The sequence below is a fragment of the Camelus dromedarius genome, chromosome 17 (genome assembly GCF_036321535.1).
Source record: "Camelus dromedarius isolate mCamDro1 chromosome 17, mCamDro1.pat, whole genome shotgun sequence".
Taxonomy (NCBI): Eukaryota; Metazoa; Chordata; class Mammalia; order Artiodactyla; family Camelidae; genus Camelus; species Camelus dromedarius.
The window spans coordinates 32,192,409-32,204,255 of NC_087452.1; the positions used below are offsets into that span (position 1 = coordinate 32,192,409).

At 42.1% G+C, this 11,847-nt stretch overlaps 1 protein-coding gene across 1 annotated transcript; it reads right to left on the reverse strand.

The window, feature by feature from the left end:
* Positions 1-3,828: 3,828 nt before the first annotated feature.
* On the reverse strand, positions 3,829-5,883 carry LOC135323371 (IQ domain-containing protein F5-like). The gene is made up of 2 exons (XM_064496838.1): positions 5,827-5,883; positions 3,829-4,278 (listed from the first exon to the last, which is right to left on the reverse strand). The coding sequence occupies exons 1-2, from the start codon at positions 5,881-5,883 to the stop codon at positions 3,829-3,831; spliced, it is 507 nt and encodes a 168-aa protein (XP_064352908.1).
* Positions 5,884-11,847: the final 5,964 nt, after the last annotated feature.

The window sequence follows — 11,847 nt, forward strand, 5'->3', positions numbered from 1 at the left end:
CATTAAACACTGCCCCAGGGATCAACATAGTGAAGTTCCCTAAAATGGTAGCCACAGCATCACCTGGAACCTTGTTTGAAATACTCATTCTTGGGAACCTGATATACTGAATCAGAAATGCTAGGTGGGGCCCAGAAATCTGCTTTAATGAGCCCTCCACATGATTGGGACGTATGTTAAAGTTTGAAAAACATTGCCCTAACTATTTCTCTCTCAGGTCCAACACCCCTGATAGGCTCTCTTCATGGGAAGACTGCCCACTTCCTTTAGAGGGCAGAGCTCAGAGGTTATCCACAGCACATAAGCTTCACATAAATGGAGCAGAAGGCAAGAGAAGGACCTGACTGGTTTGTCTAGTCTTCATGCAGTTGTTTCTGGCTGATGGTTGCCCAAGGCTTCCTCCTGCTGACTTGTTGAACTAGGCAAATGATAAAACTCCACATTTGGCTCATAGGTGACCAATCCATGATTAGATTCACACTCAGACCATTTTTATTCTAGACGATAAGCTGATTTATTTATCAGTCCACAGCAGTTTCCTTTTTTTTACAACACTACATAGCATTACAAGAATGTCCCAGTCTTCTGGGCACATTAAATGAGAGATAATCCCATGTTTGCTGTCAAGAATTTCCTAGGTATACCTTCTGCCAAGTTTTTAATTCAAAAACCAATCTTTGGAAACCACTTCCTAAAAAGCAACATACATAAAATTCAATCTCCTTTAAGTGTTTACTAATCTGCTGAGGTCTCCTGCTTTTTTGCTGTCTGTCTTAGCAAACTGACTTAAGTGAAAATGGAGGCTTTTTGGCTCACAAAACGAAGAATTCCCATAGCACAGTGGGTGGTAGCTTCAGACACGACTGGATCTAGAGGCCCAAAGGAATCCTTAGGACTTAGTTGCTTTCTTTCCATCTTTTGGCTCTACTTTCCTCTGTGTTGGCTCCATTCTCAGCCAGCTATTTCCCTGTGGTGTTCCGCAGCAGCTCTGGTTTCATAATTCTTATAGTCAGCTCCAGACTGAGTCTCATTGGCCTGGCTTGCATCGTGTGCAGATCCTGGAACCAATCACTGTGGCCGTATGTGTAAATTATTCTGACATCCCTCTCACTACTTGTGCATCCTGGGCTGAGGCTTAAGTAAGTGCCTCCATCACCTGGGAGCAATCATGTGGGTGCCTTGCGTGGGGATTCTCTATCCCGTCTCTGTGGAGCTATTAGGGATAAGGGGTGTCAGGGCTTAGAAGAGCAGATCTGTGTCTGAGGATTGGCAGGTTAAAGAAAATGATCCCTACTAGCAATTTACAGATCAGAAAATCCACTGAGTCAGAGAAACACACAAGGAGACAACATAAAAGATGTAGGTAGAAGGAGGCAGAGACGGAGGGAGAAACTACTGTTGAACATAAAGAGATCATTATAGATACAGTGAAAGACAAGATTATGAAGTGTAGACAGAGAGACAGCGTGGAAGACCAATCTCCAATGGAGATGGAGAAAAGTATGCAACACAGTACTGGAGAAATGGAGACACAATAACACCTCCTCTTTCCACCACCCAGCGTGTGTGCGCACGTGCACACACACAAACACTGGCAGAGAGAAATAAAAATTCAAAGAGGTTGAGAAAGACATGTCTTTGCGGTATGGTGGATCTGGGATGGTTGTCAAGAGAACCATTCATTCGGGGTGGTGGGACAGTCATTTCAGGGAGGGGGATTGAACCATGGTAAAGCCACAAACCCAGGGCCTGGATAGAATTGTGTATTCATTCATTACCTAAATATTTATTGAAACAACAAAAAGGAAACCACAACCCAATTAAACATTTTTTCAAAACTGGATTAAATTTTTCTCCAAGGAAGATATACAAGTAAACAGCAAGCACATTAAGATGTCCATCGTCATTCGTCATGAGGGAAATGCCAAACAAAACACAGCAAGACATCACTTGATACTCACTAGAATGGCTAGATTTCTTGTGTATGTGTGTGTGTGTATATTTATTGAAGTATAGTCAGTTTACAATGTTGTGTCAATTTCTGGTGTACAGCATAATGCTTCAGTATACATGAACATACATATATTTGTTTCCATATTCTTTTTCACCATAAGTTACTACGAGATACTGAATATAGTTCCCTGTGCTATCCAGTATGAACTTGTTTATCTATTTTATATATAATAGTATCTGCAAATCTTGAACTCCCAATTTATCCCATCCCACCCCCTTCCCCCTCTGGTAACCATAAGTTTATTTTCAATGTATGTGAGTCTGTTTCTGTTTTGTAAATAAGTTCGTTTGTCTTTTTTTTTTTTTTTTTAATCCCACATCTAAGTGATATCATACGGAATTTTTCTTTCTCTTTGTGGCTCTCGTCCTTAGATTGACAGTCTCCAGGCCCATCCATGTGGTTGCAAATGGCATTATTTTATTATGTCTGAGTAGTATTCCATTGTATAAATATACCACAATGTCTTTATCCAGTCATCTGTCAGTGGACATTGAGGTTGCTTCCATGTCTTGGCTATTGTAAATAGTGCTGCTGTGAACATTGGGGTGCATGTATCTTTTTGAATTAAGGTTCCCTCTGGATGTATGCCCAGGAATGGGATTGTCAGATCATATGGTAGGTCTATTTTTCATCTGTTGAGGAATCTCCATACTGTTTTCCAAAATGGCTGCACCAAACTACATTCCCACCAGCAGTGTGGGAGGGTTCCCTTTACTCCACACCCTCTCCAGCATTTATTTATTTGTTTGTTTGTGGACTTTTGAATGATGACCATTCTGACTGGTGTGAGGTGATACCTCATTGTAGTTTTGATTGGCATTTCTCTGATAATTAGCGATATTGAGCATCTTTTCATGTGTCTGTTGGCGATAGAATGACTAGATTTTTTTTAAAAGGAAAAATAAGAGTTGATAAGGATATAGAAGTATTGGAACCTTTGTATGTTGCTGGTGGGATGTAGAATGGTTTAGCTACTAAGTATTTATAGTGGCATTACTCATAAGAGCCAAAAGTTGCGAAAGGTCCAAATATCAAGAATGTGTAAACAAACAGTGATATATCCATATAATAGTTATATACGCTACTACAGAAAGTAATGAAGCACTGAGGCATGCTACATTGTGGAAGAACCTAGAAAAACATCACGTTAAGTGAAAGAAACCAGACACAGATATTGTATGATTCCATTTATATGAAAAGACCACACAAGCTAAATATATGAAGACAGAATGCAGATTAGTTGTCACCATTGGCTGGAGGTGCAGGTACTGGGGAATGATTGCTTTATTGGTATGAGGTTTTCTTTTAGGACAATAAAAATATTTTAGAACTTGATATACATAATAGTGGTTGCTTAACACTGTGAATGTAGTAAATGCCGCTGAATTGTTAATCTTAAATAATGGTTACTATTACATAGCTAATCTAACAATGGTTAAGTGAATTATACTTATATCTCATATATACATGTACATGTATATGTATTTTATGTATGTGTGTATGTATATATATATTTAATGTTCATTTACATACATGGCACTGCCAAGGAGTTTCCCTGGAGTTGGCTGACTTGGTGGTCCTGTAACCCCAACTCTCCTACCCATAGCAGACATTACTAATCAATCCCAGGCCCCACTCATCCAGCCCCTGGCTCTCAGAATCCTCCTCCACATGGGGCCCCCGACAACTCCCACTGCTTCCTCAGAGCTGACCTGTGAGATGCCCAGTATCTGCCATCATTTACCCTGACCCCTCACTGAGATGAGGAGTTTGTCTGACAGAGACCTGGTGACACAGTTTTGGAGCAGACCTGATCAGTTCTTTATTGGGAAAGGGATGCAGTCTGTAATTCGACAGATCTGTGAACCCAGAAAGATCTCAAGCTCAAGTTCCAGCTGGCTCGCTGTGAGTTCATAGCTGCCCTGGAAAAAGCCACGGGTATGGCAATTATGCCAGCGCCAGTAGACCTGGATGATGCGAACAGCATTGAGCAAACGGCAGTAACGGAGGCGGATGCGCCACATGCGGACCAAGGACTGTAGTTTGACCACTGCCCATATTTGCTGTGCATACTGCTCCAGTGCAGCCCGCCGCCTCTTCTCCAGCAGCTCTGCCAGCTTCTGCTTCCACCACCACTGAATGATACACGCCCTGAGCGCCGCGTGCAGCAGCGTCCTGCGCACCAGGGCGCCCCGCCACCAGGCCTGGATCTTTATTGCTTGCAGCTCTTTGTCAGGGGGTGGCTTTTTCACTGGTGGGGGGGGCTGCAAGGAAAATGAAGAGACAGTCAGAGAACATTCCCCACCCACCTCAGCCCCAGCCTGAGCTAGAAAAGGGTTCTGATCCTTCATCAAGAATGGCGCCTTCCTCAGAAGTTCAGGAGCACTGGGCAGACCCTTGGCTGGAGCCAGAAGACCAGACAGGTGTCCTGTCTCTGTCACTCTTGGTTAAAAGACACATGACGTGAAATTCTTGAGTCTCAGGGACCTCATCTGTAACCTGGGGCACACCTGCCCTAGCTGTCACCTGGTTACGTGGACCTGGTTGGCCAGTCTACATAAGAACACCATGATCTATGGGTCAAAAGTTTATCATTTCCTACCTCGGCCTGAGCACCCACCTGGGATGCATATCACTTCCTTCAGCCCTCACCCACAGGCTGGACAAGTGGCATCCTTTGCTCTGCTTTCATGCCTGACTCCAGCTCCAGTGCACAGCCTGCGCTCCCCCTCTGTCAAGTCATAGTGTCAGAAGTCTGCCTGCGCCACACAGTTTGGAGTCTTTCTCACTAACTGCTCACTTTCACTTTTCGTTCTCACACCTTCAACTCCAGTTAACACATGTACACGCACTCAGGTAAACACACACACACTTCTACATAGTTTTAGACTTGTTTCCCTGCACTTGACTATGCATCCCCCAAACACAGCCCTCACCACCCCCTCCCCAGCCTGGCATGGTCTGATTCCCACTTGTCAAGGTTTCTCCTCCCCACGACCAAGTCTCCATGTCTCAGTCACACCCACCTTCCTCAGACCGAGAGGGAACTAGGACGAAAGGATAACAAGAGTGAGTCAGTTCCTATTCGTTCTAGGTCGTATCTGACAACCTTTCATCCTGGTTGGCCTGGGACATTCTCAGTTTATGGTGGTTGTTCCTGAGCAATAATTCATAGCACCATCTTTCACTCATGAATGTATCCTGCTTTGGGCAACAAATTTCCTGATCATCCCAAGCTATGGGCAACATAGAAAACAACCTGTCACTCCTGGGTGACTTGGATCAGACATGGTGCAGGTTGGGATCCCCTCAACTTTGAGGGCTTTTATCAGCCTACCTTTGGTGGAGGGGGTGAAGGTGGAGACTTCAGCTCTTTTTCCTTCTTTTTCTCTCTTATTAATGTGGTTTCATCAACATCTTCTATTACAATTTGACAAACATGGCCATCCTTCTGTAATCAGAGTTTAGAGGGGAAAGGTATGGGTAGGTTGTTGTCTGTAAACTCTGTGCCAAATCCACCATGTGCTCAACCTCCTGCCTTGCCCAGAGACCCTAGATGTAGGACTTGCATCCTTAATTAACTGTGGAAATCCACCCTGCCTGCAACTTTGGGTAGACCTGCTGTCTCTTACACAACATCGAATCCCCATCACTTGGGAATAGATGGTTCAGATCCCTCAAGTCTGCGATCCCGTATATTTCCCATAGTTACGAAGTAGGTGGCTCCATTGCTCTTAGGTCTGTACTCTGTCAGACAGAGCTCCAGCAGGAAGAGAGGAGGAGGGGAGAGAGAGATGATGTCATAAGGGCACCTGTGACTCGGGCACCTGTGACTCAGTCACCAGGATGGTTCCCAACCATTGAGCCATGTTGGTGAAAATGCAGAAGTCCTGTCCATTCTTCCTGCCATAAATGACCAAAATTTGGCTAAAAGAGCAGGACACTGAAAATACTGGCCCATTAGCACAAAATTGTACAAAGTCAGTCATGTCTGATAACATGGCTGGTTGATAAAAACAAATTTGAGACAATTTAAACATCATCAATAGGGAGTTCAATTTTGTGGATTTCAGTTCAATCAAACAATGGAAACAAATAATATTTAGAAAGAATGAGTTTGGAGCAAAATCTTAAACAAGTCTGCACAAAAGGAGATTTACAAATGGCTGAGAAGGACATGAAATGATGGCCAACATCAGTAGTCAGGACAGAAATAAAATTAGAACCACAATGAGATATTTTCCAGACACCCGAGAGAATGGCTAAAATGAAAAATACTGAAAGCATTAAATATTGACCAGGATGTACAATAGCTGAATCTCTTAATGGGAATGTATGAAGCAGTAGAAATACTTTGAAAACTGGTTTGGCAGTTTCCAATAAAGTTAAGCATATCTCTACCCTGTAACTCAGCAATTCTACTCCTAGGTATTTACACAGGACAAATGAAAACACGTATCTTTGAAGGATTTATGCATGAATGTTCATAGCAAATTTATTCAAATAGGTCAAAATTAGAAACAACTGATGTTCACCAAAGGTGACCAGACAAAGCAATTGTAGTATATTCATATAATGAAGTAATAAACAGTAATAAAGTGATGAAAACAAATATATGGGTGTATATGCATCAATGGGACACTGTGCTGTACACTGAAATTGACACATTGTAATCGCCTGTACTTCAGTTAAAAAAAGAACAAACTACTGAAACATACAATATCATAGAGGAATCTCAAAAACATCATGCTAAATGAAAGGAGCCATTAATAGGACAGTACTTACAAGATGATTTCATTTATACAAAATTTTACAACAGGCAAAATTAAACTATGGGTAAAATAATTCAGAATAGAGGTTACATCTAGAGTAGACGTATAAGACATCACCTGCAAACAACAGAAAGAAACAGAGAAATGTGCTGTTACCTTGTTCTGGGTGGTGCTTACTAGGCAATATAGAACTGTGAAAACTCACCTAATCATCTCCACTTAATAAAACCACAAAGAATGAGTTTGTTCTCTATGTACCCACATGGAAGGTAAAAGTAAAACAAATTGAACAATATGGTTCCTATCTAGGTACATATTTATATGGATGCATTATAAAGACATTATTTTTAAAAGGAGGCGATTAGGAGTTACACAGTATAAAATTTAACAACGATCATCTTTGAGACTAGTGTAGTTGGGGAGACAGTAAACTCCTTCACTGTGGCTGAATCCCCTGTGTCTGGCTCATGTGCCAGGTACCCAGTTATCAGCTTCCTGGGAGAGGAATCCTGAAAACCCACGAAGCCTCCAGGGCCAGCTAGGGCCCCCATCTCAGGCTCTAGTGGCCTCAAGCAGTCTTCTGCCTTCCTCTTTACGTCAGGACCTCAAGGTCACAGTAAGGAGATGGGGATGGTCAGCCACTGCACAAGCAGGGCCCTCCTCTGCCTATTTCTGGCCTCAGAAGACTCACCTGGAGCCACAAGGTCAGTGCTGAACAGAGAAGCCCTGGCCAAGGCCTGGGGGTTATTATTATTTTTTAGGTTTTTTAAAAAACTGAATTATAGTCAGTTACAATGTATCAATTTCTGGTATACAGCACAATGTCCCAGTCATGCATATACATACATATATTCATTTGCATATTCTTTTTCATTAAAAGTTATTACAGAATATTGAACATAGTTCCCTATGTTATACAGCAGAAACTTCTTTTTCTTTTTTTTTAACATTTTTTATTGATTTATAATCATTTTACAATGTTGTGTCAAATTCCAGTGTTCAGCACAATTTTTCAGTTATTCATGGACAAGAAACTTCTTTTTCTTTAACCTATTTTTATGCATAGTAGCTAACGTTTGTAAATCTCAAACTCTCAAATTTACCCCTTCCCACCTCCTAAGGCCTGGGGGTTATTGAGAAACCCTGGTTCTCCCTCAGAGTCACCATCCCAAGAGTCGGTAAGAAGCACATTTGGAGTGTGGAGGGTGAGTATGGGGGAGGCCAGTATGACAGAGGGTGTATAGAGAAGAGCAGGAGGCCATTTAAGGCCGAGGGTGTCAGTGTAAAGTTAATGGAATGAAGGCAGAGGGGAAGGTAAGAGTGAGTGGGAAGACAAGCGAAGTTGTGGGTGCAGTGCATGGGACGGGGAAGGCTTACTTGGGAAGCATCTGGAAATAAAGGTGTTAGACGATGCCAGGCTTGCATCTCTGGTTTTCTTTCTTAGTTTAGATCATGGCCCAGAAATTTTTTTATTATCTTATTACTTTTCATTTCCTTCAAGCAGAAATTTAATAAAAGATTTTGATCTGCTTTTCCAATTATTCTTAGTTATAGGATTAATGCTAATTACTTAGTACACCATTGTTAGAAGTGGGCGCTTTCTCATTGGTAAAGGCAAAGTGTTTTTCCTACCACTTTATATTTAACTTATTTCCTTTTGTTAGGAAAATCCAGATGTGTCTTTTTTGATCCAGTAAGAAAGTCTATGTATTTTTAATAGATGAACACTGCCAATTCATATTTGTTATGATTTCTGTTATGCCTGGACATGTTGTCGTATTGTTTAATGGTTTCCATTTATCATCTTTTTTGTCTCTATTTTCCCTATTTTTGTTGGATTGGTTGAATTTTCTTTTAAATGTATTCCTTTTACTGTTTTGAAGTTGAGACAGAGAGTGTTAGTTGCCTAGCCAGGATTCATTTACTAATAGAACCGTGATAATTGGATGTGGAGTAAGGAGGAGGAAAAGGCGACCTGCAAAAGCCTCCTGAGCAGGTAGGTGTGGTCATGTGGCACTCACTGGCCAGTGAGATGTCAGCAGAAGTCATTCGGTGGGTCTTTTAGGAAAGCTTATAAAAAGGCTGCCTCAAGCCAGGAGGGCTTTTTTGCCCTTTGCCTTTATCTGTCTTCTTTCCTCCAATGTTCATGTGATGTCTGGCACTCTGGTAGCTATATTGAGAGTATGAGGATAAGGGTCCAATCATGAGCCTGGGAAAGGAGAGTGACAGAAGTCTGGATACTGGTCAGGGACTTCCCACATCTAGGTTTTTCCTATGTGAGACAAAAATAGTCCTCTAATTTATTTGAGTCACTGTTGTCTAGGTTTCTTTCCAATTTGGATTCCTTGTGTTTATTTTGTCTGATTGCCGTGGCTAGGACTACCAATACTTTGTGGAATAAATGTGGCAAGTGTGGGCATCCTTGTTTTGTTCTTGATTTTAGAGGACGTATATTGTGTATCCCTTAACTGCTTATTGTGGATATAGATGGCTTTACGACTTTGATTTTAACCTTCCTACAGGCTCTACAAGTGGCTGATCTTCTACCTTTACTGTATGTTTGCCTTTACCAATGAGATTTTCTTTTGTAATTTTCATATTTCTAGTTGTGGCCTTTTGTTTTATATTTAGAGAAGCCCCTTTTACATTTCTTGTAAAGCTGGCTTCGTAGTGCTGAACTTGTCTGTAAAATACTCAGGCCTGCTGGTCATGCCAAACCCGCTGCCTGCTCTATCGTAACCATTTTTAAGTATATGGTTCAGTGTTACTCATATGTTCATAATTTTATATAACTGTCACCACCATTCATCTCCATAACTCTTTTCTTCTTGTAAAATTGAAACTCTATACCCATTAAACAATAACCACCCATTCCTCCACCTCCAGCCCCAGGAAACCATTATTCTTTCTGTCTTATGATCTTAACTCCTCTCAATACTTCTTGTAAGTGGAGTCATTCAGTGTTTGTCATTTTGTGACTGACTTATTTCACTTAGTATAATGTCCTCAAGTTTCATCAATGTCGGGGCATGAGTCAGAATTACCTTCATTTTTAAGGCTAAGTAATATTCCATTTTATGTGTACATGATATTTTGCTTATCTACTTATCCATTGATGGACATGTGGTTGCTTTGATATTTTAGCTGTTGTGAATGATGCTGCTGTGAACCCTGATGTACAAGTATTATTTAATATTGAGCTTTCAATGATCTTGGTTATATACCTAGAATGAGACTGCCAAATCATATGGTAATTCTATCCTTAATTTTTTTAATTTCATTTTGTTGAGTTATAGTCAGTTTACAATGTTGTGTCAATTTCCAGTGCAGAGCACAATTTTTCAGTTATACATGAACATACATATATTCATTGCTGCATTCTTTTTCACCGTGAGCTACCACAAGATCTTTCCCTGTGCTACACAGTACAATCTTGTTTATCTATTCTATATATACCTGCCAGTATCTACAAATTTTGATCCCAGTCCGTCCCTTCCCAACCTCCCTCCCCCTTGGCTACCACAAGTTTGTATTCTATGTCTATGAGTCTGTTTCTGTTTTGTATTTATGTTCATTTGTCTTTACTTTTCTTTTCTTTTCTTCTAGATTCGACATATGAGCGATCTCATATGGTATTTTTCTTTCTCTTTCTGGCTTACTTCACTTAGAATGACATTCTTCAGGGACATCCATGTTGCTGCAAATATCTATCCTTAATTTTTTGAGGAGCTGCCATGCTGTTTTCCACAGCAGCTGTACCATCTTATATTCCCATCAACAGTGCACAAGGGTTCCAATTCCTCCACATTCTCATCAACACTTGTTATTTTCTGTTTTTTGATAGTCTCCATCCTAATTGGTGTGAGGTGGTATCTCACTGTAATTGTAATTTGCACTTCCCTCATGATCAGTAATGTTGAGCATTTTCATTTGTACTTATTGGCCATTTGTGTATCTTCTTTGGACAAATGTCTATTCAAGTACAAATGTACTTCCTGAGAAGTACGTGTTGATCAAAGAACTCAATCCCTCAGGGATGAGGGTCCGAATCACTGCTCCCCTTCAGACACTGCCTAGATTGGCAGAAATGCTAGTCAAAGGTGAGGGGGATTCTAGAAAGGGTGGTGGAGGAAGGAGGGAAAGGGGTGTGAGTAATGGCTTCAAAATAAACTGGACTGAAGTTTGTCCCTCTTCTAAGTCTTCCCAGGAGACAAGACCACCTGAATCCCAAAGAAGCTGTTTTTTAACTTGGTAAAAGCTTGCTATGGAAAGCAAGTACCTCTGAGTGATGTGAAGGGGTGGGCGGTAGTGATTGTGTGGATGTAGTAAGTAGACCCTTTCTCTTAGCTGATGACTCATCCCGCAGCTCTTGGGAATATCGGCTGCTGCTGGGTCACTGCTGCGTCCTGTACTGGGAATCGCCTTGGCCACAGGGAAGAGGTTAGGCCGAGGTATGACCTTCCTAAGGCGAAGCCTGCAACTGGTGACTCTTATGATTGGTATTAGGAGTTGAATTATGTCAGCTACCCAGGACTATCCAGTCTTGAACTCCCCCGATCCCACAACACCCTGCACAAGCAATATGGAGACTCTCCAGACCTCCCAGATCTGACGCCCAGTGTAAGTGAATGTGTCTCTTGGGCCAGGGCCCCTCTCCTGGTGAGGTAAACTCGGGTTCTGTTGTGGCTCCAGGTCTCCAGCGCCCACGCTGGGGTCAGAGTTGGGACCACTAGGAAGGAAAGAGGAAGAGTCTTTTGTGGGCGACCATACCGCCCCCCCGCCCCCAGCCCTAGAGCAAGGATACAAGTTGGGCCACTACGGGGTCTTGGACTCAACCTCAAAAGCCAGCTGCCAAGACCTCGTGGCAGGGACAGTGGGCGTTTTGTGGACAGAGGAGAGCAGCAGCAGGCCTGCTGAGTGGGGAGAGCCTGAGGATTCAGGGCTTCCCCTGGGTGTAGCCTGAATAAGTCACATTTGGTTACACTTTCTTCCGCCCTTCTCCCTACCTTTCTCTTTCAGACTCCAGGTCCCCATGATACTGCCACTACCCCAGGTTTCTCC